General features: G+C 43.0%; 1 protein-coding gene across 34 annotated transcripts in view; it reads right to left on the reverse strand.

Annotated features, from left to right (window-relative positions):
* MICAL3 (microtubule associated monooxygenase, calponin and LIM domain containing 3) overlaps positions 1–26722 on the reverse strand; it is a 234780-nt gene that overhangs the window by 19052 nt on the left and 189006 nt on the right. For 27 of the 34 annotated variants that reach the window (XR_012895684.1, XM_075896972.1, XM_075896909.1 and 24 more), the window contains 8 exons: positions 26179–26313; positions 25680–25771; positions 22548–24405; positions 20912–21006; positions 14647–14697; positions 12262–12369; positions 11122–11215; positions 5949–5999 (listed from right to left, as the gene is read on the reverse strand). Coding sequence is in view for 33 of the 34 variants with exons in the window: in XM_075896972.1 (XP_075753087.1) it covers positions 5949–5999; positions 11122–11215; positions 12262–12369; positions 14647–14697; positions 20912–21006; positions 22548–24405; positions 25680–25771; positions 26179–26313 (2484 nt within the window). In the remaining variant the exon portion in view is untranslated. The remainder of the gene's footprint in view (positions 1–5948; positions 6000–11121; positions 11216–12261; positions 12370–14646; positions 14698–20911; positions 21007–22547; positions 24406–25679; positions 25772–26178; positions 26314–26722) is intronic. The other 7 variants (XM_075896919.1, XM_075896964.1, XM_075897077.1 and 4 more) reach the window with 2 other exon arrangements.

The raw sequence follows: 26722 nt of genomic DNA on the forward strand, positions 1-26722 counted from the left end.
ATGGTTTTTCTGTGCTTCTCTGTTGGCTGATCTTTACAAGTACCTTTTCAATGAAGGAAGAGGGGAAGAGCTCAAGAGCAACAACATTAACCACAGTAAGGCTCCTCTCCCTTTCTTTCTAGGGCTGAGCAGGACTTTCCCTGAAATTGCATTTCTAGGATGTTGTGGGCCATGCCAAATCTGGAAGCCTGTGTCTTCAGTGACCTCTGTGCTCAGCCCAAGCAGCACCAAAAAGGAAGCAGAAAGCTCTTTTATTCACGCTCTTTTATTCACGCCCCTTGTGTATTTGCTTTATTATACGGTCTTTCTTTACATGATCTCATCATATTTGTACACTGCCCCATTCGGTACCCAGGAGAGAAATACTTTGAGGATGAATCAAGCTGAATAGTAAAGGAGACTTTATCGACAGGGCCCTGCCTCATTTGTTACAGGAGCTGGAAGGTGTGTAGTAAATGTGGCAGAGGACTCCAAGAAGAAAAAGGATGATCTCATGGTTAAGGAAGCTGAATGTAGCCCTGGAGAACTGGATTCTATACTTGCTTCTGCCAGAGTTCCATCTGAGGCTGGGCAAGTTAGAGAAACCAAACTTTTCACAGATGGTCACCAATGTTAGCTTCCCCATTTTCTGGGTACCCAACCTGAGACTCTGTGGTCTGATTTGCAGAAGTAATGAGCATTCCTAGCTGATGTTAATGAGAGTTGTGGTTTGAACATAGGAAGGGCTAAATGATGCTAAGTATTCTGAAAAAAAATCAGTTCCTAGGTACTGGCCAATTTCTCATATACTGGGCACCCAAAATTAGCTGTAACTTCTGATTTTAATTTCTCTGTGCCTTAGCTTCCCATCTGTAAAAGAGAGAGAATTATACTTCCTCTCAGCAGGGCTATGAAGATGAATTCACTAGTGTTTGTGAAGACTCTCAGACACTATAGTAATGAGTGGTATAGAGGAAGCCCACGAGGAACTGTCTTCAGAGTGGGTTTTGAATGGTGTGCAGTAAATAAAACCTGGGACCACACACGGAATGCTGAGGAACAAACAGAATATTGAATAACTTCTCTTTAAGGGAACACCATTCATCATGCACTGAATGAGGCAGGGATCCCGCAGGAAAAAGCATATGAGATCATGTAATTAAAGACTGAATCATAATGCATATGCACAAGGAGAACAAATTAAGGTTGGCTGTGTGATTTTCATTCTGGCATTTCCTAACTTTTAAGTGCTTGATTCTGCAACCTTAATAATGTTCTTTGAACACTGTTTTTGAAATGTTTTATAATATACACATAAGATCGACTGCCCACACTGAAATGGAGCCAGCTCTAGCATGAAATGCAGCATTTGTTTACTGATGCCCATACATAACATTTTAGAATGGGGAGTGAGACATGCACCATCTACATAAAACTGCATGTGCAATTCAATCAGGATATCCAGATTAGCATTGCTACTCTTGTGAAAGCTGCTGTACAATCTGTAATGACTTACTGTAAAGCAACTCAAACAGTATCAAAGAATACAGAACAAATTCATTAACGGCCCTTCATCATTGAAGAGGGTTCAGAGATATAAAACTCATTTTGAGAAATATTTTTTGTACTTTTGATTATCTTAGTTGGTCAGCATACTATAGATAGGGCAGCTCCTGCAGTCTGGTCTGATGATGCTCAGAGACTAGTTTAATGGACTGATACTAACTGCCAAGAAATAGTCCTAGCCATTCACAATGTGCTTAGTAGAGCAATTAAACCATAATCTGGGAACAGCCAACGTGCAGACAGAGGCTGCACCCATATGGCTGGCGCTCCAACAACTTCATTGGCACTCAACACAGATACAGCAGTTGGCCCAGGCATACTTACTGTTACCTACCAGCCCTGTGCTCTTGGGGAGTCAGGGAGTGACACACTCATGGAAAATCATCCCCCTCCCCTAGGCCTCTGCTAGAATCAAAGACAAAGCAATGAAAAGGCCGGGGAAGACACACCTAAACTGCTTCAGACAAGGGTGATAGAATTAAGGAAACACCCCAGCCTCATCTGCATGGAAGATAGCACAGAGAGACATCTCCATTAGCATACAGAATGGAAACCAGCTTTTCCAAAGCAGGAACCACACTGAACTATGGGATAACAAAAGCAGAGAAACTGCGTGATGGGAAATCTCTGCTCCAGATGCTAATGAACCCAGGTCTGCTCACACCCCAATTAGTCATTATCAGACCTATTCTAGTAATGGATCCTATTGACATCCAAAATACTGAAACTGCCTAGTGGTATTGTGAGCTGGGTCAAGGAACATCACCCATAAACAGGTGTGATCAGTCTCTATTGTCTTGCCTCTGTTTACTCATAAACAAATCCAGTGTTCTCTTTGAACAATTGTCCTATCCCTATAAAAACTCCTACCCTTGCCCAAGAAAAACGGTTCTGATACCTGGATTTAAAATGCATCAGTTCCACTGAGACTTCATCTCCTGTATGATCATGCTGGGGGCTCTGCTCTGCTTCTCTCCTGCCCTTTGGACCCCCAGTTCCCATTACCATCTGGGAACCCCGATCAGTGCAAGCTCCACTGAGTGGTGAGGTCTCTTTCTCTCTCTTCCTTCCCTACCCCCAAGCATAGCCTCCTGACTCTGCCCTATGTAAACTGTTAAATGGTTAGCTAGCCCTAACATTTCTAAACAGTTTCAATTTACATTTAATATTGCAACTGTTAGATTTAATATTGCAACTGTTCTGTGTGTTTGGCTCCCTATATATATGATAAATAACTTTCATTGTTAAGCTGGTTGCTTCTCTCTCTTTCTTTTTCTTTTGCTCACTCTTCCTCAAGGGGTGTTGTTTTGGCTTCCCCATTTGCTCTGCAACAACGCTTCTTGTACCCCACCAAAGATCCCTGTAGTGCCCAAAATTCTGTGGGGTTTGCTCATCGTGTGGTTTGCCTGCGAATGATTGTGGTGTGAAAGTGGGGATAGGGAAGTGCTGAACCTGGGGGCATATGAGGATGGCAGCTTAAAGTGCTGTTTAATCCAAGCCCACTGGGTCCAAAGGCTCATGAGGGTGCAGTGTGGCACTGCTGTGAAACCCAGCCTGCTAAGTCCAGGGACATATGAGGGGTCAGCTTGTGAGTGCTGATTACGCAGTCTTCTTAGGCGTGCTTTGGTAGTGGGTGTGAGTGCCTGTGTGTGTTGCTAAGGTGGGAAGAACACCATCCTAAGGAACCTAGTTCCTGCAGGAGACCTCCAGTGGGAGGGGGAATTGGCAGCAGAGAGAATTCAGATCCATATGAGAGCACAAGTAAGCACAAGCAGTACACGTATAGAATTGTTAACCTCCCCCCAGTCCCATAAGAGTAATCCTAATAAATGAGCATAGCCCAGAGTATTGGGCAAATCTGGTAATACTACTGCAGGACAGGGACTTTGCTATTAAACTGAAACAATGAAGGAGATGAGCTTCTTTCATTAACTTTGGTACTGTGCATCCATTTCTGGCCTAAGTGCTCTGGCAGCCCCAAAAGCAAATGTAAAACACATCACAGAGGAAATAAACTGAACTACAAAGCTGCATAATCTGGGAGGGTGAATGGATTTTTTTTTAAAGGGATACTGCCAGGTACTGTACTTTAGACCCAAATTTAAAGTACATTAAAAAAAAGACATTTTCACTAACTAATATGAATAGAAATATTACCAGATTTTTTAAAACAAAGTCAATTACTTTTTTAAATGTAAACATTTCGCTGGAGTGCTGGAAACCCAAACATGACAGAACTGTGCTAATGAACGAGTACCACATACAGTAAAACTGACTATACACAGAAAATGACAATCCTCCATCTAGTGCAACTGTCCAAGCTGAGAGAAATGCACAAAGTCAATGACCATGAATTGTGAAAAGTAAATTAGATTTTTAGATTTATTAATTTGAGATTATTTGAAGCACAAGGATTTAATTTTTAAAATGACAGTGTCCCTTTAAATCAATTGTTACTTTTGCTTTTTATATTTTTTTTAGTCATTAGTGATTGTGATGGGACTGCTGTCTCCATGGAGGCATTGATTAGAATACGGAGGGGAAGGTATCGTGGAAATAGCATTAGGGAGGGATAAGGACCTATTAACTACAACTCAGCATCAACCCTTTTACAGCTCCTACTGTATATGCACATAAGGGTATGGAGCATAACTGATGGGCATGTCCAGGAAGCACCTTCTGGCTGAACAATTCCTTGCAAAGTCTCAATATAAGATAAACTCCAGAGAGACTGATACAGTAAATGAAGCACAGGGCTCCAAGGAAGGGCTGTCACATGAAAATTACCACAGACAATTTGGTGAGCAAGCTGGGGCCAATAAGAAAAAAAGCTGGTATTCTAGTCACTTGTACATAGGTGGGTGGGGTTTTTTGTGGGTGGGGTGGGAGGTCCAAAAGGCTAGTGTACCAGACTGGAACTATTCCCAGCAGACAGACAGACAGACAGACTATTGTGTGGTGCGGTAATGGCCATGGTGGAAGTCTTGGGGAAAGGCAGATGAAGGAAATGACAGTTTAAAAAAAAAGTAAACTGCTCCTAGAGGGCCTGACATAAAGCCGCCTGCAGTCAGTGGAAAAATTGCCACTAACTGCAATGGGCTTTGGATCAGGATCAGTGTGTATGCACATGGAAGTCACTTCTTTCCATACTGGGGAGTTGACCTTGACACTCTCTTACCCGTAAGTATATACTTTGGGCTTAACAACTTTATATTATGAATGAGAAATGAGGGCTAAAAAAGACAGTATGAGCCAGCAGTTAGCATCTGTTGGCTCTACTTAGGGAGTACTGGTTTCTTAGGCTAGTTCTTGTGACTAAACAAGAGAACTGCTACAATTGGGGCTAAAATAATTGAAAAGGGATCTTAATTGTCAAGGCTGGCAAACTACAGACAAATAGAATTTACAATCTTAAGCTAATGACACCTATTAAAGGAGGCAGACAGTGCCACCCATTCAAGAAAGAAATACTGCAGTGTCAGAGGGATGATTTTTAATCCCTACATCAAACAAAGGTAGAGTAAATAAAAACTGTAATGTGCTTTTTTAAGGTTTTTAAATTAATAAAAGAGAATGAATAGGAAGTTTCCATTATGACAGTTTGATGATACAGAAAAAAATTAAAAAACAACAAATAGTCTGGTAGCACTTTAAAGACTAACAAAATATGTAAATGGTATCTTGAGCTTTCATGGGCACAGCCCATTTCTTCAGATAACTGGATACAGAGTATGCCTCAGGGAAGTAAGATAACAGGGTTCTATTAGGAGATTCTCTCCTAACTTACAGGATAACAAAATAAGACGGAAGAAGTTTCCCTTATTTACCCGTGTTTCCAATGTCTCTACTGGGAACATTCTGTTCTCGTTAGGACATCACAAAACTCTAGTTTCTTTGGAATAAGAAAAAAACTTCAGGAGCTGACTTTTGAGAGCACTGGGCTGTTTTATTCCCCAAATCTGGAATTACTACAATTTGTTGTTTCCTGTTTTGATTCCCATTATTTTTCATTCAGTTTATGCTGACTTCTTTACTCTTGTGGAATGTGAAGGGAGAGAATGCTTCTGGGAAGTCAGACAACAAAATGGGCTTTGTTACCAACAGGGAAGGTTGCTGAAATTTAAGGGTTAAAAATTTAATTTAGAAACAGAATTCAGTTGTGTAAAACCCAAAGGAGGAGAATTTAACTTTTGTGGGGAAAAAATCCTCATAAATGGTTTGTAAATTGCAACAGAGTCTCTTCTCTTTGAGCTGGAAAAAGGGTTCTGCTATAGCCAATCAATTATGTGCAAGGTTTGTTTCTTCTTGTTGTTTGTGAGACAAGGATGGGAGGAAGAGGTGAAGGGAAGGCTGGGAGGGGTGTCAGCAGGGTTAGTCTCAGTAAGAGGTTCTGCTATACATACCACCCAGGTGCAAGTCGATGAGGTCACTGTAATAAGACTCGCCCCAATAGTCTACAACAAGGAATTGGTGAAGAGAGAGTTATTGGATCAGATATCTACCCCTAACCCCACTAAATCAAAGCAATATATATGAATCAGAAAGACAGACATACAGACATGACAGAGACAGTAGGTGAGAGAAAGAGACAAAGAAACAACAAGAAATCATGCAACTATATAACTATATATAGATATACATATACATATACTGGAGGAGATGGGGAGACAGAATAATAATTCCCAGCAGGCAGGCAGGCATTGTCTTCCAAAGGGAGGGGATAGGAGGTCTGTACAGAGACATTTCATCTCGTTCAGTTTGTACTAGTACCTGACATCGACCTGTTTCCAGTTCTTGCAAAGAAAGGAAGAGTTATGTTTGTTACTTCCATGCTGCAAAATGTGTCATAAGGAAGCATTGTAGTTTCTCAGGGAAGCTCCATGACAGACATAAGCACTGATTTCCTGGGGAGTGGGGTGAGACACGGCTGTGTGTACAGCACATGAATGCAGGGCACTGTGTGCTGGCATGACCGAGTGCATGAAAGTGTGCACTTTACAACGACAAGTGTATATTTCTGCCATGGTGAAGTGTGTTGCTGTGGGTGGGGACTCGGTGCTCGGGAAGAAAAGAGCCTGTGCAGGTATGTGATAATGGACATCGTGTGTACTGTACACCATCCACAGAAGAGCTAGCCAGCCAGTCTGGTACTACACGGAGGTTTTTTGGGCAAGAGGCAGATGGGGGCAGTTCCTTCTGTTTGGCTGAGTGCACTATTTCCCAAAGTACATGGTTTAGCTTATGAATACCAGAGTAAACCCTCAGTGAGCTGAGAGCTGCAGACATATTTTCCTTAACTTTTAAAATTGGCTACCCCAGATCTTTTTAAAGTGTGAGAAGAAATATCCAAGATGACAGAGCCCTCATTACTCACTTGGTTTAATAATTAGCAAACAGAGTAGAAAACAAACACTAGAGACCAAAGCCAAACATGTGTCCTACCAGATCAACACTTTTTTATTAAGCATAATTTTGCTAAACTAATGTTAATCCCACACAGAACACCATTTCCCATGGGGCATTTGAAGGAAATGGAGAATTAAACTTTTGAGCCTATCTTGCTGCATCTGAGAGAAAGATGCACTGATGCAAATAAGATTTCAAAAGACCGAACTCCTGTACACACCAAACTTTTCATCTGAGATGGAGTTCACATTTCAGAACATTCAAAGATATTTTTCCTATGCTTTGATTTTAGTCTGTGCAACCACCAATGGGAGAGATTGTCAAAGAAAGGCAGAAAGATTAATAAGGACACTAAGTAGTCATGGGGGGGACCAGTGATGGATTGTAAACTAAGAATTAAAAAAAAAATAAGTGCAGGAATAAATGTTCAACTTTTAACATGGTACGAAATTAACAGTGGGGTGCTCCCAACTTCTGTCCTAGTACTGGTGGTATTTCTGTATTTATCAGTGATCTGGAAAAAAAGGTGAACAGGGAGGTGGAAACACTTACAGCTAAAATGACTTAGATTTTAGTCAAAACTAAAGTAAACCAAGAAACTTCAAAGGCAACTAAATTAGATGACGAGCTAACAGTATGATAGATGAAGTTCAATGTTGACAAACATCAGATAAGGGATGATGTGGGGGGAAAAAAAAAATCACACACATTGCTGTGTTCTAAATGAACTGTAACCTCTCCGGAAGAGAGTTGGACATCACTGTAAGAGTTCATTGAAGACATCTGCTCAAGCAAGGGCAGTTAATAAAGCAAACAAGGTTCAGATGTATATAGGCTAGATGAAAAATCGAAGTGAAACTATTCTAATGATATAAACAAATCATAAATCCTCACCTACAATGCTCTTTACAGTTCTTGTCACTTCACGTTGAAAAAGATATTGTGGAAATAGAACGGGCCAGAAGTGGGTGATGACGAGAATGACTGAAAGCAGGAAGAGACTCCCATAGGAGGAGAGATTTTAAATGTTTTAGTTTAGAGAAGAAATGAATATGAAGGGACCTGACAGAGGCAATGTGTAGGGCAGGGAAGATCAGGTGTGCTTGTCTATTCTTTTTCATAATACAAGGGCAAAGGAAACAAAGGAAATTCGAAAGGCAGTAAATTTAAAACTGATAAAGGAAATATTTTTACACAAAACGTAATTAGCTGGAAACTGTCCATATGTCTAATATTGCCATCAAGAAGTGGCTAACCTTTTTGTCCACTTTACTAGCATATTTCCCCCTATCATTTGTTAGGTAAATCATTTGTCTGTTCCTTCCTTTACGTTTGTGCTGCAACTTACACACTGTAAGAGCTAGTTGAAACTTATTGTTATTATTCTTAATGACAGGAATATAAACCTTTAGGTTTTATGTAAAAAAATCAACCAGTGATGAAAGTTAGGAAAAAATTTCCTCTATGGTCAGGTGATCACAGTTATATATTACAGAATGTATAACACCTTTCACTGAAGCATCTGATACCAGCTACCCTTCAAGAAAGGATGCTAGAATAGATGGACTATTGATTTAATCCTGTATAGTAATTCCTATGTACCTCAGCCCTCTATGTCGGCCAAATATGTACAAAAGATGTATTTCTCCACCTTAAGCATGGCCAAGGAATTCCTTCCCTCTGTACAAACCTGTGAAACAGGGAAAGACCATCTTCAGATATCATACAAGCACTGTACACATTTGACCTCCTTTGCTGATAGGATTTCATTAAGGGGCAGCACTAAACATGGCTGATAAAGGAGCAGAATTGAAAGCCATAAAGTACAGTAGAGTTTGCAGTGATTTCATACAAAGCAATCATTACTGAGTCAGTAACTGAGGCAACATAGGGGTCTGCTTCAGGGAAAAGTGTGAGAGGAGATGCGTGTAGCTATCCTGGATGATCCATGAATGGAGGAGACAAAATTGACAATACCGCTGAGGGAGAGATAAAATAAGGATTTTAAAAGGAGAGGAAACACAGTGCTTCCAATGTGAAGATATGTAAAATGCCCATAATTGGGTGGCTGGGGAGGAGAGGTCACATTCTAGTCTTAGTTTTAGCCAGCACAGGTTGAATTAAGGCAGTTTTTGGAATAAAGTTTTCTCTGTTTATCCTCTGCCAGGCTTGGAAGACTTCAGGCTGCAAAGTTCCTTATGACGAGTTGAAGTTTCTATAAACATAACTTGTATGTTCTCATAGTCCTGCTTTTTTAAAAAATGGTCACAAACAGACCAACCCATGCACGGCTTGCTTTAGGTTTCTGTCAGGCTCATTAAAAAGTAAAATATGAAAGGTCTTAATACAACTCCTCCCTCCCCCGCCTTCACTCCAAATCGTATACCCACAACCCCCCACACCATCATGGCTTGCTTGTCTATGACATTCCCTAGACTGAGGAGAAGCACATGCTTCCATTTGTTAGGCTCCACAGCCACTGGTGACACTCCCTGCACGAATGAATGAGGAAGAAGGGACTCAAAGTGACAAGGGGAACAAGTTAAAAAAAATAAAACCAAAGATGACAGAGAGGTGTTAATTGTGCAGTAGCTAGAAGGCCTGGGGTCTGCATGTGGGGCCTTGTATGAATGCATAGATAGCATAAAGAGGGATGCCACTGCAGATGTGTTATTGCATCATATTACTCTGAACCCACATATCACAGAAATCAAGCTGAACAAAAACCCACTGAGGTGATCAAGCCTGTGTCCAATGCTGACTACATGATTGCCAAATAATGCTTTGTTTTGATAAGACACTGCTAATAGTCCTGTTTCTATAGGCACTTTCCTCTGCAGTGGCAGGGTGAGAGCCACTGGCCAAAATTATCTGGGTATTTCTCACTTAATTTCTCAGATATTGCAGTGGCCTTGAGTAATGGTCCCTCCTATTCCCTTTCTCTCCTTGGTCCCTCCTATTCCATTTCTCTTCACATAATAGTTTGGAATCCTGTAGATACTAGTTTGGTTTAATTTCCATTGCTGAGTTTAATGTGTGGGTGCTGGATGGTGGTGGTATGTGATATCCAGGAGGTTAGACTAGATGATTTTGTGACCTAGGTCTCTGACCAAACTGAGGGTTAAAGAGGACAAAGTGAGATGGCTGAATAGTAACCAATGGGAACCACACCAGACCTTCCTCCCAACAAACCTTTATTGTCCAGTCCAGTGCAATTCTTATAGAAACAATGGTTGCTCTTCCATTCAAGCACCACATTGCACCATCTTTCAAACAGCTGTCCTACTATTACCATTCATAATCTCTGGCCTCTGAAGTATGGTGCACACATCTGGGCTTGCTACGCACACATCCCTTGCATTTGTCTGTAGGGGGCAGGCTGCCAGCCCAATAATTTTATCATTTGGGATTGTTTTTCTCTGGATTATGACATCATGTGAGGAAAGTAGGAGGGATTAAAAAATTGCCACTTGAAATAAGTGCTTTTCTGTTCAGGTATTTTTCCAGCCTTGCTCAGTACTCATTTTATTTAGCCACAAAAGGGATGTAGCACATTAACAGTATGACATAGTGAAACCTTTTGGTACATGCATTTCTGCTCCACAGAGCCCAGGTGAGAGGTTATTGGTGTTTGGGCTGTGTAGTGAGAAGGTACTTGCTGGATCAGTTCTGTGATGGTCCCTTGTGTGAACACTTGTATTTGACGATCCAATACAATGCAGGAAAAACATAGATCATTTCACAGTTAGTTTCTTATCTTGTCAGATAAGCTCTCCTTGCTGGGTAAGCAAAGTGAATCCCAGCTGGGTAAACCCTGTGCAATTTCTCTACAATCACTTTTGTTCCACCACCAAATAATAACAGAGACGTGTAGCTTTAGATTTTAATAAACAGTGGGTAGGCATTTCCTGAGCTCTGAGCAAAGAGAACTGGTTTGGGGACTTCTGCCATGAGAGAAAACTCAAGAGTTAGAAGAACCTCAGAGAGAACAGCACCTCAAAATTCTGCTGTGAAAAGGGGAATGAATGAATTCATTATCTGAGTCCAGGTTAAGCTATTCCATTTTCAGTTCCGAGGGGACTCCCCCACCATGAACTCCAAATTGTTGTGAACTATTGCATGGGCATTTAGTCAGCAAACATTGCAAACAAATTGAACATTGTAAGGTACCTGCTTCTCCTCTAAGGGCCTTTTCCACAGCAACCCCTCTCTCCTCCAGCTGCCTCTGCTTCTCTTCTACCTGCTCCAGCTGCCGTTGGATGATCTGTTTAGGAAAGGGAGAGAAGAACACCATCAGGAACTATTCATGTACTCCACATTATCCAGCCCAGAGTGACTGCTCCCATTTCCCAGGAATTCCAAAAAAGGCTGCCCTTCATTCAGTATTTCAGAGGCATATGTCTGATCAGAAGAGAGGTATGTTCTTTGCTCTAGTTTTGCATGCAATCCCACAATGCTCCATTTTCTGCCTATGATTCTCCCAAGCTCCCAAAGCAAGAGAGGGTGCTGTTTGGTTAGGCAGCCCCCTTTCTCAGGGAGAGAACACAACTGGCCAACAGTTTTCATGCAGCTCCTCCCACTATCTGAGGACACCCACAGCCCATTTCATTAGCCTTCTGACAATAACATGCCCATCAGGTAACACTTATTGCAGCAAAATCCCACTGTAACATCTGTGGCTTATACCATCATTGGCATAGCTGCATCACGTTATTCACTATTAATGTTTTTTGTTCAGCTCTAGGAGCTCAAAGGGTGCATCTACACAGCAGGGCTTAACTTGAAATAAACTACGCAAATTGAGCTCCATCAGTTGCGTAGCTTATTTTGAAATTGGGAGCGTCTACACAGCACTTATTTCGAAATAGAGCACTCTTACTCTGACTTCCCTTGTTCCTTGTACAATGAGGGTTGCAGGAGTCGGAGTAAGAAGTACTCCAGCTTGAAAGTATTTCAACATTATTTTGAAATAACTGTCTGCTATGTAGACGCAGACTAAGTTATTTAGCAATAATGCTAGTTATTTTGAAATAATGTTGCGGTGTAGCTGTACCCTAACTAAGCAGGCGCTCCCTTGCGCTGCACTATCATGAAAACTTTGAGCAATTTCTGGCATGTTCTGATGAGGCACCCAATGTGATGAAGCCAGTAGGAACAGCAGTAATCTCACTGAAATACAGGAGAGTAATCAAGACAATTAGGATACACAGACTCTTCTTGCACAGCCTATTGAGCGTCAGGATAATAAGGACACGTGGACAGCAGAGTGAATTTCCCGCCAGGACAAGATGATACTACCAGAGGTACTACCTGGGCTCTGTGTAACCTCTTTAGCTCCTCCTGCTTTGCTTGTCGCCGGGCAGCTTTCTGCACTCGTCTGGTCAGTTTGGCGTTCAGCTCCTCCTCAGTGTAGGCTCTCTGCAGAAAGGAAATCGAGAACTGATTTCACATACCATGAACAGGAGTGCAGGGGAGGGAAGACACCTCTCTCTCCATTAACCTCCCAAGTGATGTGATCCTTCACTCCCAGAACTTTGTCAAACTAACAGTCTAGCTGTTCCATCTTTATGGATGTTTACAGCACAGCAAGTGACACCATCAGCATCAATACAGCTCGAAGGAGCATGTGCCTCAACGACAAAGCTGTGATTTTATACAGCATCCCAGTCCCACCACTCGCTGGTGTACAGTAATCTTAGATCCAGTCTAAACACAAAAATTGCACCCTTTTAGCTGACTAACACAACCCTCTTTTGTGGACACTCTGAAATCAATTTAATAGTGTCTACATATGGAGGCTGCAATGACTTAACTTAGGAAAAGGGATACAGGCTTGTCTACAGGGGACTCATACCAACATAATTAACTGTTTTAGTTCAAACATTAGCTTATATCAGCATCCCCATATGTGGGCATTCCTATTCCAGTGTAAGGTGCCTTTTTCAGTTTATCTTATATTGCTTTGGATTTGGAAGGGTTTTAAGCTGAATGGAAAAAAGCCACTCTTTATTTAGAATAAGTGTCCACCACAGAGGAGTTACACTGAAAAAACTATATCAGTTTTAAAACAGTAAAGCATTTCCTGCGTTGACAAGTGCTTAGTTAAATTACTGCAATTTCTGGGTGCATAGATAAGACCTCAACATAGGGGAGAAAGGAACTTTCACAATAACCACCAGTTAGCCCAGTGAAAAAAGAAACCACAAGAAATAATGTCATGGAAAAAAAGGCCATAGCTATGGAGGCAATAAGGTGCTTCTTCAGCTAACTTAACATATCAGGAAAGTCCTCTTAATACCAGGACAGATATGGTTTAATACCTTGCAATCCTGAGGGAATTCTGCAATTTTACTATGGCTTCAAATGCAACCGTTCCAAAATTCTCCCAGGACTAATCTTTTCAGTCATCATTTCAAGACCAGTATTACCTCTGGATTGTACCCTACATGGGCACCAGCTTACGTGATGTTAAAGATGTTAAAGTAGCTTCACAATTATATCAAGCTAATGAGACTGAACTCACTTGACTGAAAAAAGCACCTTTCCTCCTCCACATATATGGATCCAACGTCTCAGGGACAAGTGGAAAGAGTAACCTGCCTCTTCATAATCAAACCCAGTTCTGGACAGAGATCCCATTCCACTGTGAAGCTTAGTTTCAGGACAAAGGAGACCGGAATTTCTTTTTTTTTAAGTCTAGTTAAAATCACTATTCTTTTGTTAGTCCTCAACTAAGCAGCCAATCTCTTTAAGATAGTACTTGGCAACCAATATCTGGGATAGTTTAAGTGTGATCTTCAGAGGAGTTTTAAAGCCCAAAAGCAGCAGCTCTATCCCAAGCTTCTGACAAAGGGGATTACATGGAGGCACCATTATGTATTCCAAGGGAAGTCATCTCATCTGAAGAGGTGGGTTTTGCCCACAAAAGCTCAGAATACTATATATATATATATAGTTAGTCTCTACGGTGCCACAGTTCTACTCGTTGTTTTTCAAGGGAAAGGAGTTAATTCTTTGCTTCTTCATTTTCTACACAGTATGCTACCTCAGTCAGAAGGCTAAATAATTGAGGGTGGGGGTGGGTTCAGATCCCAGAAGAACTCCTGTGAGACAGGCTTGGTTTAAGGGCAGAGAGGGAGCTTAGGAAACAGAGATACTCCTATTTTGGAAAAGTTAATGCAAATTCTGTATTTTGCTTTCAATGGGGGATAGAGTTTCATTAAGATTTCCCGGTTGTCCTGGTGTATTTCAGAAGACTCTAGAAACTAACGTATAACCATTTACTCTTTTCCAAATCCTGAGGGGTGTTTAAAAAAAAAAACCACACACACAAATGTACAATACACTTTCTACCTAACAAACCAGTCTGCTATGAGGCTAAGGGTTCTTAATGCATCTTCAGCACCAGGCTGTCCTGCAGAGCGATTAACAGTCCCCCTTTTGCACCCCTGAGGTGCACTGATCATTTCATGCAATGTAACAAGTCAGGAAGGTTTGGGCTTTGACACATTTCCTGTAGATGACCTCAAAGAAGATTCCACTGCCACTGTCTGCTAACATCTCATTCATGCACAGTCAGGGGTTGTGGTGTTAGTGCAGATGGGGTGGGAGGGCTGGGAGTGATGTATGGACACAATGGGTTAATAAATGGGCATGCATGCAACAATGGCCAGCTAATGGCAATGGAGACACTACCTTTGACGAGTATGATCTCTTGAATGCCAGGGCGTGTGGTACATAAATCGACTTTAAATGGGGAATGGTAAAGGGGAAAAAAATAAAAACACACAAAATGGAGCAAAATCAGTTCAACATTGAAAACAAATGCACAGTAATAAAAACAAAGCTGTTTTGAAACGCAACATAAAATTGCACAAATGGTGAACCTGGCATAGCCTGACTACGCACAATGGAAAATCTCTACTCAGCACTCTCTGGAAGTCAATTCCAACTGAGGAGCCTCTTTGGGAAACCAGTGATCCAGGAGAGTCCCTTTTCTATTCCGGCAATAAGTACGTGTAAATATATGGCCAAACAACATTTTGGTTCCAGCACTGGTGCAACGGTTTGGATTGGTTCTGTTTTGATCTGAACCAGCTCAGCCAATCATACAAGGCATCTTTAAAAAAAATCCACACACTTATGATTGAGTGTCTTTATAAAGAAAGGTTTGGCTTGTGAGAACCATAGCTTCACCCAGTCCTCCCTACGTTTCTCGCCAGGAACACAAAACTTTCAACAGATTTGTCCAAAAACAAGACTGGCTGATATGCAGGCTTCATAATCACTAGCCCCAGAGGCTTCCCGTAAGCTGTTATTTGTGTTACAGCAGGGAACCCCAGTCAGGGATGAGGACCCACTGAGCTAGATGCTGCACAGATGTATAACTAAGACAAGGGTCCATTCTACGTATTAATTAATCTCTTGGTGAAGAAGCCTTTTCAAATATCTTACCATGGTGCTCTTTATACAATCTGGTATCTTGTCCATGGATTTTGCCTTTGTCACGTATCATAAAGCCTGCATTCTAGTGGGGCTCACTCTTGCGTCTGCTTGTTCAACATTCAGCGTGGCCGCAAGATCACACGCTGATTCAGTTGTACTCCTTCCTCATCTACTTTCTGCTCCACAATCTTATTTCTCAGTCCTGGTGCTTTATGACTTAGGTATGGCCCTTGCTTACTAGCTAAAAACAATCTTGAAATTCCACTACCATGGCCTCACTCATGGCTTTGTAACCTGCAAGACCACTACCTGGGGTGCTGAGCGTGTTGCGTCACATAAGCTAATAGACACTCTGACTTGCTACCTGAGTGGGACTCCTCCAAGAGTACTAAATGCAGCTGAATGGTATTGGAACTGTTCTTTACAGCCAAAGCTGAGTAAGGAGATGTGCTCTAAGTCTGAATACTCTGCTTTAACAGGGTTCAAAAAAGAGCTAGATAGATTCATGGAGGCTAGGTCCATCAATGGCTATTAGCCAGGATGGGTAGGAAGGGTATCCCTAGCCTCTTTTTCTCTGGAAGTGGGAGACAGGGGAGCTATCACGTGAGGATCATCTGTTGTGATCCCTCCCTCTGGGACATCTGGCATTGGCCACTGTCAGCAGACAGGCTACTGGGCTAGATGGACCTTTGGTCTGACTCAGTACAGCCATTCTTATGCTCTGGCTCTTCAATCTTGTAATTTCAACTCAGTAAAAAAAAAAAGTTGCTTTCTTCCCAGCAGTAGGGAGAGTGCTTTGTAGGAGACAGATGCGCTACCTTTGCTTGAGGCAAACAAGCACACACTACCACTAAAAATAGCAGTGTGGTTGCAGCAGCTCAGGTGACAGCTCAAGCTAGATGGGGCAACACAGAGAGTTGGGTGGGATTATTTCTGAGCCACCACTGCCACACTGCTATTTTTGGTGTGCTAACTCCAGCAGAATTAGTGTGCTCTTTCTACCTTTGGTATGAAGCATGATCCCAGCTCCTGTGCCTCCTTAAGGTGATTTTATTGCCCCGTATGTCTAAGGGAAGAGAATTTCCATTGTGCAATGAGGTACAAAGAGCACTACGACACCACTCTGGGGAAAGTGCCAGCATTCAGTATTTTTGCAGAACATTCATTTAACTAAACCAATCATGAATGAAAAGCTGAGGAACAATCTGAACATGTATGCAAACTTTTTAGTATTCAGCAAAATATCTGCAGCAGGAAACATATCTCTTGAGCACTGCACCACATTGTGTACATTCTCTCTCTCACAAACACACATTTGTAAGTGCACAACCCACAAGGAAGCACATCAACGTTCTTTACATGAAGGTTTTGTTGAAAGGCAACACATTAAGCCACACAAAGTTAATTCGCTGCTGATTGCTAATGCTAGGATGGATGGGATAAATAGACCAAGCCTGCTGGAAAGCAAGTTCAGTACAACAACCACAAAAGCAACATCAGCTGGATTTTAACCTGGAAAGGGTTCAGATAAAAGTTATGTGGCATAAAGGAAGCCACTTTTTCCCCCACAATGGGAGAAATAAGTGGTTGATTTGGGCTATAGTTAAAAGGAGCACATTCAAAAATCAGTGCTGCCCTTTTGACAATCCTACCCTGGATGCATTTCCTTCTGCAGCAAGACTTGCCAAGAGTGGTATAAATGTTTTACAGCCCCAAACACATTTGTTGTGAAGCAAAGGGCTGATGTGTCTGTGGTCTGCTCCCTCTGGATGAGTGCACACACTCCCATATTTTGCTCCTGGAAAGCAGAGGCAGGCACTGAGCAAAGAAGAGAACCTTAAGTGCAACTCAGCCATAGCAAATGGAGAACATCAGACATGAAAACCACACCCTGGAAATTTTGCTGCTTATGGTAAAATAGCTGAGAAAATGAAAAGGAAGCATAATATTTTTGCTGGGCAACATGAAGAATTCCAGACCATCTCTAGCATTTCCAGGCCTTCAAATACTCAGTGACCACCGTCTCTTCTGCAAAAGCCAATTTATATCAAAGTCGCTCAACATGGAGGCACCAGAGCACCCTCCCAAATCTGAGGATATACATGGTGCTTATTGTAGTCCCCAGCCAGAAATTCACAAGCTGGACAGGAATGACAGCACCACAGCTTTTATCTGAACCCCCCCATACTGCATCTCTTTCTGTTTCCCCAGGTACCTCCTCCTTCTGCATCTCAGATGCAAGTCGGAACTTGTCATGAAACACCTCAAGGGAAAGCAAAGGAGGGAGAGAAGCAAAAACAAATAGAAGAAAGGGGTCCAATATAAAGAACAATTCCCAGAGTAAAACCCTCCTCTCAGCAGAGGCAACTACTTATATAAGATACAGGGAGGGAAGCCTAAAGAGGTTTAATGAAGCAAGGAGGAGTCCCATTCACTTCAGTACATTAATCCTTCTGTTTGCCATGTTTATGAGAATTTTCATTAGTTACTCTTACTACATTTTCATCTCATCATAATTAAAAATGTAAATGGAAATTGTCTTCTGCCGTATTTCCACTTGCACTTCTTCACAACCTCCCCAGTCAGCTGAGACCTTCCCCAAATAAATCAGACATCTGCCTTAACCTGGCATTTGCCATTGATTTCTCCAGGCTTGGTGAAAGGTGGGGAGAGCTGCTCCCCATCAGAGTGGACAGTTGTGATACAGCCCTCCGAGGCTCCTTTTCTTCCATGAGTTGGAAGTGTGTGGTCCCATCCCTCATGCAGGGCCAATCAGAAGGGGGGGGGGGTCAGGAGGGCCATTTGGCCTGGGCCTCAAGCTCAAAGGGGGCCCCTAATTTAGACACTTGTTAATTTTTTGACGTTTGATAAGTTTCACAGCTTATTTTTATGTGCATCCCTCTCAGACCAAAATATGACACAGTCTGTCAGTTTAGAGCTGCAAATTTAAACAAATTAGAAATGCAGTTTGGTAAAAGACAATTTTTTTGTTAACTGATCAGATTTTGACCAATTTCAGCAACAGTACTACAAAGAAATCGCAAAAGATCTCACTGATGAGGACATCTTCCTCAACTGAATATATTCCATGAACTTTAAACTGGATTGCAAGCCAAAGGAGTTGCTTCAAGAAATAATCGAACTTGGACTCTTGGGGGTATTTCCTAGTATCACAATTGAATTGTATAGTTTTATCAGTTCGCCTGTATCCCAGGGGCTTTAAGTGAATGCTCCTTCAACATGTTGAAGCAGGTAAAGAACTTCTGTGGGACAAGAGCACTGGAATGGGCTCGCCATGCTTAGTATCAGCTGTGACATTGCATGAAAGCTACATTTTTCCTCAATAATTAGTGCATTTGTACAGAAAAAGGCTAGAAAAATAATTTGATAAATAAAAAAATATTCAAATTATGTCTCTTTTTTTTGGTGCGTTATTTTGTTTTCCTGTGTCGTCATTTATTATCATTATTATTGCTAGGGGCCATAAAAGCTGGAAGTGGCCCAGCCTCTCTGGACATCCGAGAGGGCCTGCTCACATGCTAGCTATGTATTTGAGCAGCCAGCCTCTCCTGACACCATGGCAACAATCACATTTTTAGCAAAGCAGCATGACCAGAGCTAGCAGGAGTATGTCTCCTCAGACAAAATTACACCTCCAGCTTGAAATGCAGACTAGGGATGTAAGCGACTAGTCAACTATCCGATAAGCATAAGCTTATCAGACAGTCAACTAGTCCCTCGACCAGTCGCTTCCCCCCCTTGCTGCCTCATTCAGAGGCAGCAAGATTGGGGAGAGCAGGAGCTGGTGCTGGGGGAAGCCAGATTAAAAGCTGGTTTCCCTAAGCACTGTCTCTGCGGGGGGCAGAGGAGGCAGGAGGGTAACGGAGACTGGGCGTGTGCTGGGAATCAGCTTATTCCTGGCTCATGCCCCATCCCAGATGATGCGCCTCTGCTTTTTAAATGTATTAAGAGCTTGCTAGCTCTTAATGCATTTAAAAGGCAGAGCCACAGCAGGGTTAACTCCTGGGGCTGGGAGCTAACCCCGCTGCAGCTTCCCTACTTATTGACTAATTGACTAGTTGATGGAAATTCCATCAACTAGTTGATTAAACTAAATGAAACATTTCTAGTGCAGACATAGCCTGGGATCCAAGCACAAGGGAGAGAAAGAAGGGACGGGAGAGAACTCACTTCTCTCTCCAGTGCATGCTTGAGTTGAGGATCATGCTACTGTGGGTAAAATGCCTATATCCAATCCCCACACCCCAAACCTGCAGGACACGTGCATGAACCCCTCCGACAGTGGCAGTTTCCCTCCACTCTAGCATCCACTGTGTGATTTAGCATTACATTTTTGTCTTTCACTTCTACTGTTTTTGCTTTATATTTTCCCTGCTCAAATGAAACAATGAAAACACAGCCACTCTCTTATTTACTTAATGAATACACTAGATAGAGAGAAAGAAAAAGCAGGTGCCCCTCAGTTCCTGCCAAGTCTCTTGCTCACAAGTACACCCTGGTCCCAGCAAAATGACATGTTTCTTTTTTGGGTATTTGTGGAGGTCCAGCAGATGCTCCTTCCATTTCTTCTTTACTTTTCTACTCCCCACTGAGTCCCATTTCACACTGAAGTTTCCTTTGGCAGAGGAGGGGCAGTGAGGCTCACTCCAGAACTCTACAACATAAGCCAAAGGAAGCTGCTCATGCCTAAGGAGACACTTCTTTCTCTCACAAATCTGTGAGCACACCCAGCCCTTACCTGTATAATGAGAACAAATCTGTGCTCAAATCCACATTTATCCAAAAGCACCTTTTTCCTATTTCAGTTTCATAACCACTGGTTAAACCTACAGAGATACGTCTGGAAATACTGCTTAATTGCCATGAATCACTCAAATGGAGCAGGGACAAAATGGGAGAGGAATAGGGGCAGGCTCACCCTTTCCAGACAGAAGATTAACATGTAGATCCCCATCTTCCAGGGGAAAGACACACACATATGCCATGCTGCAGAACCATAAACCTGTTGCTTGCTCCTCTTTGTTGAATGCAGACTATTACCTGTATGCAGTTTGCCTCAAACTTCAACAGATTAATCTACTGAATAGAAGAATGGTACAACAACATCCTAAAACTAGATCTTCATCAGGAAGTGAAGCCAAAGGAACATATCTGTAGTAACATTAGATATATAAGTAAGATATACTCATTAGATATGAATTTCCCATCGCTAGAGATTGTATGTTCTTTCTAGGGGAAAAAAAACATCCTACTCTCAGAACGAGGCAATAAACACATAATGCCTGTGCGTAAGGCAGTGAAACAACAGATGGCAACAGAGAATCTGACTTATTGAAATTAACTGGCTGATTTCAGGTTTATTGTTCAACCAATCTTATATTAACACCATCTGCAGGAAAAAGAGTAAGAATGATAAAGTTAATTCTGGTAAATGCTGTTATGGTTCTGAGTCTATATCCAAATTATGGCAGCTCTATCTAAATGGTCTTCCTACCTCTCGCTTGGACTTCTGAGAAGATCGTTCAAGAACATCATCACTGGAGAGGTCCGAGTCCTCCGAGAAGCTTAGGTGTCGACGGAGCTGCAAATCTGAGAAAAGAGGCAATAAAGACAGAAGAATGGGATGACAAGGTTAGAAGAGTAGTCACAGTTATTGTGTTTCTGTCTCTCTGCAGATACTTTTGAGCTTGGCCTTGCTCCTGTTTGACTTATACTTCTGAAACAGTTATAACAGTCACACCTCACTGCTGCACTAGCTGGAAATACCATGCTGGGAGCACCACTCCATGAAGTGATACCAGAACACTGACTGTGGCAACACTGAGGCTGTGTCCAGACTCCATGCCTCCGTCGACGGAGGCATGTAGATTAGCCAGCTCGGAAGAGGGAAATGAAGCCGCGATTAAAATAATCGCGGCTTCATTTAAATTTAAATGGCTGCCCCGATCTGCCGATCAGCTGTTTGTCGGCAGATCGGGAGAGTCTGGACGCGATGCCCCGACAAAGAAGCCTTTCTTCATCGACACAGGTAAGCCTCGTGAAACCAGGTTTACCTGTGTCGATGAAGAAAGGCTTCTTTGTCGGGGCATCGCGTCCAGACTCTCCCGATCTGCCGACAAACAGCTGATCGGCAGATCGGGGCAGCCATTTAAATTTAAATGAAGCCGCGATTATTTTAATCGCGGCTTCATTTCCCTCTTCCGAGCTGGCTAATCTACATGCCTCCGTCGACGGAGGCATGGAGTCTGGACACAGCCTGACTGTGGAGTTTCTTTCTAAGGAAGCACCACCTTCTGTAGGAGGTAAATCTGAGAATGATGCTGAACATAGCACAGCTTCATTTCCCTCCACCCAGGTTAATGTCCCTACAAAGAGGCATTTAGATGATAGCAGCAGGGATTAAGTTCATTTTGTCCAGCTCCACTTTGGCCTGAGTCAAAAGAAGTGACAGGTACCTCTGATTTGGCCCATATTTATAGATAACTGCGTTAGTATGGCACAAGAGTCTCAAGTTGTCACTCAAATGCTCTGAGGCAACCTGATGGCGATTGGAGATTCGTATCTATGGGTGACCCCATAATCCCTGTTTTGTAAGGCTATGGAGAGCTGACAGGTCCCCAAGCCACACAGGGAGCAAAGAGGAGAGAAAGTAACTAAAGCTCCATGCTCCTTTGAGCATCCATGTACCTTTTAATGAATAAAGGAACATTTATATCAGTCTCAAAAAACCCTGCATAGTTTGCCATGCCAGATTCAAGGGAATTGAATGAATAGTCAAGGTGGGCAGCCAGGACAGGAGTTAAAACAAGTTTGAAAAGTGGCAAACTCCAGCCTTTTGAGTCAGGGAAAGGCAGAAAAATTACTACCCCTGTACTCTGGGACATATGAACAGAAGAGTAAAGGACCACATTTGCTATTTGACAATCTGTTTCCCCCACTGATATGCTATTTATTTTATAAACAAATATGTGCTTATCCCATTATCCTCAAGGGTAAACCATTTGCACGTTAGGCAAAGGAGAGTGACTCAGATGCACAGCAGTGTGGGGTAGCAACTTGGGACTTCTACATTTCAGAAACTTTCCAGATGAGGTGAAAGTACAGTGTGCAGACAGGCAGATGTACTATACCTGCTGCTCTAACCATTGGGGAAACCTTGTGCTTCCCAGAGTCCACTGTGGCACCACTGGAGGGAGTGCTAGGGCAAGATTTGTCATCAGTCTTTTTCTTCTTATCTTTCTTGTACCCAGAAAAAACAGACTTCCACAATGATCTGGGCTTGGTGGCTTCCTCAGCAACACCACTGGATTTGTCAGAAAGTCTGCTGTCGTTCTTGGATTTCTTCTCCTTTTTGTTCTTACGAGGGGAGAAGAGAGAAGTCCTTTTCTTACTTTTCCCACTGGAGCCCTCTGAGGAGGTGACAGACCCTTCTGGCCCAGCAACATCAGCAGGGGGAGAGAGGAATCTTTCATTAGCAGCATCATGTTTCAGTGTGGGGCCCTCTACAACTTTAATGGCCAAACGTCCCGAGGACTCAAAATCCATCTCTTTGGGCTTCAAAGGCATGGAGGAGGCTTTCCGTGCCTTGGTGGCCCCAGCAGCTGCAGCCATCTCCAGATCTTTCATCTTACACAACTGTTTAGCCATGGCATCTCGCAATGCCTGACTCTTTACAGACTTCTCTCGGGCTCTCATTCTTTCCTCAGCTAGCTCCTTGGCTTCTGGAGAGATTTGGGGTAGCACCCTCTTTCTTTGGTTTGCTCCTCCTTCCATTGATAGTGGTCCTCCATTCTCTTTGACCAATGGCAGGTGAAGAGGCTTCTCTGGCCTTGGCCTACTGGTAGGGGGCGTGAAGAACTTATCATGAAGACTTGTATCCTCAGTTCTCTCATCATAAGTGTCTTCTACGTCATCAGCAAATGGAATTTCATCCACACTCTCCACAAACGACTTCCGCACCTCTTCTTTTGAGGCCTGGGTTGACTCTTTGGCAGGAGGGTTGTGCTCATAAGGTAAGGGAGCAGGAGGTGTTGGTGCTGGTGCTGGTGCTGGCTTAGACTCTGTCTCACTCTGCCAAATTGTCTGATGCCTCTTTCTACGCAAAGTTGCTGGAGCTTCATTTTGAGGAGGTGGTGGAGGAGGGCTTGATGGTGGAGTGAGCATAGTAGAATCAGAAGTATTGAAGCTCTGGCTAGCCAATGTCTTCATGTTGGATGAGCTCCCATGCAGACCCAATCCAGAGCTGCTGGATAGATCTCTCTTTACTTCATTGGAACTCTTCAGCTCTTTGTCTGAGGGAGATTTTGGAGTCAGCAGAGACAATTGCTCATTGTCTAACTTGGACATGATGAGCCTTCTTGGGGCAGGCTGGGGTTTTACAAGATGGATCACTTCCTCCTCTGAAACACTCAGTGGAGCTGACTCAAGGGCTGAGACAGTAAAGCTAGGCTCTGACACTTTGCTTCTGTTCACTGGCGTGAGCCCTAGACTCTTCCGGATTTCAGCACTCTTTATCCAGAACTCCTCTACGAGATTGTTCCGTTTCAAGGCTTCTTCTGCAGAAGTAGGGCTCCCCAATTTTTCCACCTCATTATCTTGGCTCTTCAGGGCAAGTTGGACTAGAGGAGTGGATGTTAAGGCTGGTGCAGGCTGAAAGCACACTGGAGGTTCCACTGGAGATGGAATGGGTGCTTCCGCAGATGGCAGAGGCTGGGAACAGATAGGCAACTGGGCAGAGGGGGGGGATGAAGCCAACAGAGGTGTTGCTGGCTGAGACTGTGCTGGTGATGTAGGTGTGATGGCTTCTGGCAACGCAACTGGTTGGGACCGTATTGGAGAAAGAGAAACAGAAACAGAAGGGCTTTTAACTGTCTGATCTTCAAGGATTTCATCTTTTGGATTTTCTTCAATGATGAACGGTTCAGGAAAAAAGCGTTTCTCTGGAGATCTGTCCATGCAAGGCAGTACTGTGAGGGAATCCTTTACATTCTATGGAAATGGAGAAACAAAAGATTTTTAGTGTTCTATAAACCACAAAAAGGGTCTAAAGAAAGTATACTAGGAAAGTTTCTCCAAAACCAAGAGTTTTACTGTATTTACATTCTTTCCCATTAAAACAGCAAATCAATCCATGCATTTGTCAATGTGTTCTTGTTGCCTGTCGCTATAGAGCAGTGGCATAGGAAACTTGATTGTTCTAACTGAAATGGCACTGAAATGAGTAAAAGATAAATCAGGGTGTCTCAATTATAACCTTTGTCTTCATTCAGCTTATACACAAATGAATCTGACAGGACACTGCTGTGGAGGGAACTCAGAGTGACTGAACTGACTCAAGCAGAGACTGGACAATGACCAGTTTTGTCGCTGTATATATCCATGATACATAATTCCTGCTTGCTACATGAGTCCACTGAGGGGAGAATATCCAGTAACTTTTTCTTTGCCTTTAGAGTTAGACACTTGTTCTACTGATCAGTCACTGCACTGTGAACTTGTTCAGAAGAAAAAAAGTGACTATTTTTCTTTTAAAATCAACAGGAGCTGTGTTCCCTGCTCACTATGCTCGCCAACCCCTCCCCCGGTCTCTGGGGGTAGGCAGGGCTAGCTCTTCCCCCAGCCACCAGAGAGAGGAAGGCTGTGGCTGCACCAGCTCTGGCCTCTTGTTCCCCACCCCTGGGGGAGGGGTGGAGAGGGCCAGGGCCGCACCAGCCCCAGCCTCTCGCCCCCACCTCCAGCTGCTGGAGAGGTGAGGGAAGGGCCAGGGCCGCAGCCAACCCTGGCCTCTTGCTCCCCCTCCCCCCGCAGCCAGCCCCAGCCTCTCGCCTCCCTTCCCCGGGCCACAGCCACCACTAGCCTCTGGGCCCTGCCCCGAGCTACAGGCAGCGATCTCTCGGCCCCCCCCTTCGGCCCCTGGAGGAGGGCTGGAGCCAAGCCAGACATGGCAGCTAGGGCTCTTTCCCGGCCACTGGGGAGGGCCAGCCAGGGCAGCAGCATCCAGACTGGGAGTGTGCGGGGCTTGTTCCTGTAGACACAGAGTGACGTGATGACATCACTCTGTTGCCTCATAGGAAAGGCGTTTTTTTAACTATAGAGAGAAAAATATGAAATCAGGTCTCAAGTTGTCAGAGGACAATTTATGTCATCCAGATAAAGAAGCAAAAATTATCACAATCAGGTCATACAAGCTGTTCTACTAATATACAGAATATAGACCCATAATTGATGTCAACATAGATTTGAAGAGCACCAAAAACTTTTACCTCTATTTTTTCTGTGCTGGGACTCCCAACTGGGGACAGAGGAATAGAACTCTCCTTGGGTGAGCAGATGAGGGTGGAAGGTTTGCATGGATCTAGGGAAAATGAAGAACGTATAAAAAACCCAAACAAATGAACTCTTTTAACATTCTAAATCCATGAGAAGCACTGTAAACCGTGAGCAAATCACTAGCCCTTTACATTCTAGATGATCCCTCTGGAGTATGAATATCTGTATGTGACCATAACAATACAGGCAAATAGCCCAAAAGTACTCAAAAGGATCTGAGGTTCTGGGGGCTCCCTGATGCTTTTGGAAGATGTAGCTCATGGTATCACACCACCTTTCTCAGAATACAAATGCAAGCATATGCAAGGCACTGAAGATAATGGCATGGTTCAAATTTAACTGAAGAGACTGCTTTCACCAATAGCTCAATTCAACAATTCAAAGAAATGATCAGTCTTTCTGGACTGCAGGATACAGAGATGAAGTGTTTACCTTCTGTCAGACTGCAAGGAGCAGCGGCTTTTAACTCATCCTCATCTTCGAAGACTTTCAATTCTTTCATGTCCCCTTGAGGTAAGTGACACTCATCTTCTGCCTCAGATGGGATGTCATCTGACCATCTTTGATCTGAGTGGGAAAAGAAAGATGACAGAAAGGAGGAGGTCTCGAATGCAAGGCCACAAGGATAGCCACTTACTTTCAAAATCTTTCTATTACTCTATCTACTTCCATACAGGGCACTATTCGCGGTGGTACCTGAGAACCTAACTCTCCTATTCCTTTATTATATGCTAACTGGGGTTACTTAACTAGTTACTAAGGTGATACTAATTAGGTCCCTACTTTGTTTCATACGTTTCACGGTTAACATTGGAAGTTTCCCTATACCTTCCAGTATCTGCAGTTTCCTTCATGCTGGCAAGGGAAGATTTTGGAGTTAGCCCTACTGCCTTTTCCCACATGAACACTCACTTCCTTCATTCAGAAAGACTACTCATGACAGTAAGGACTCTAATAGAGTGATTGTAAGCAATGT

The sequence above is a fragment of the Pelodiscus sinensis genome, chromosome 1 (genome assembly GCF_049634645.1).
Source record: "Pelodiscus sinensis isolate JC-2024 chromosome 1, ASM4963464v1, whole genome shotgun sequence".
Classification (NCBI taxonomy): Eukaryota; Metazoa; Chordata; order Testudines; family Trionychidae; genus Pelodiscus; species Pelodiscus sinensis.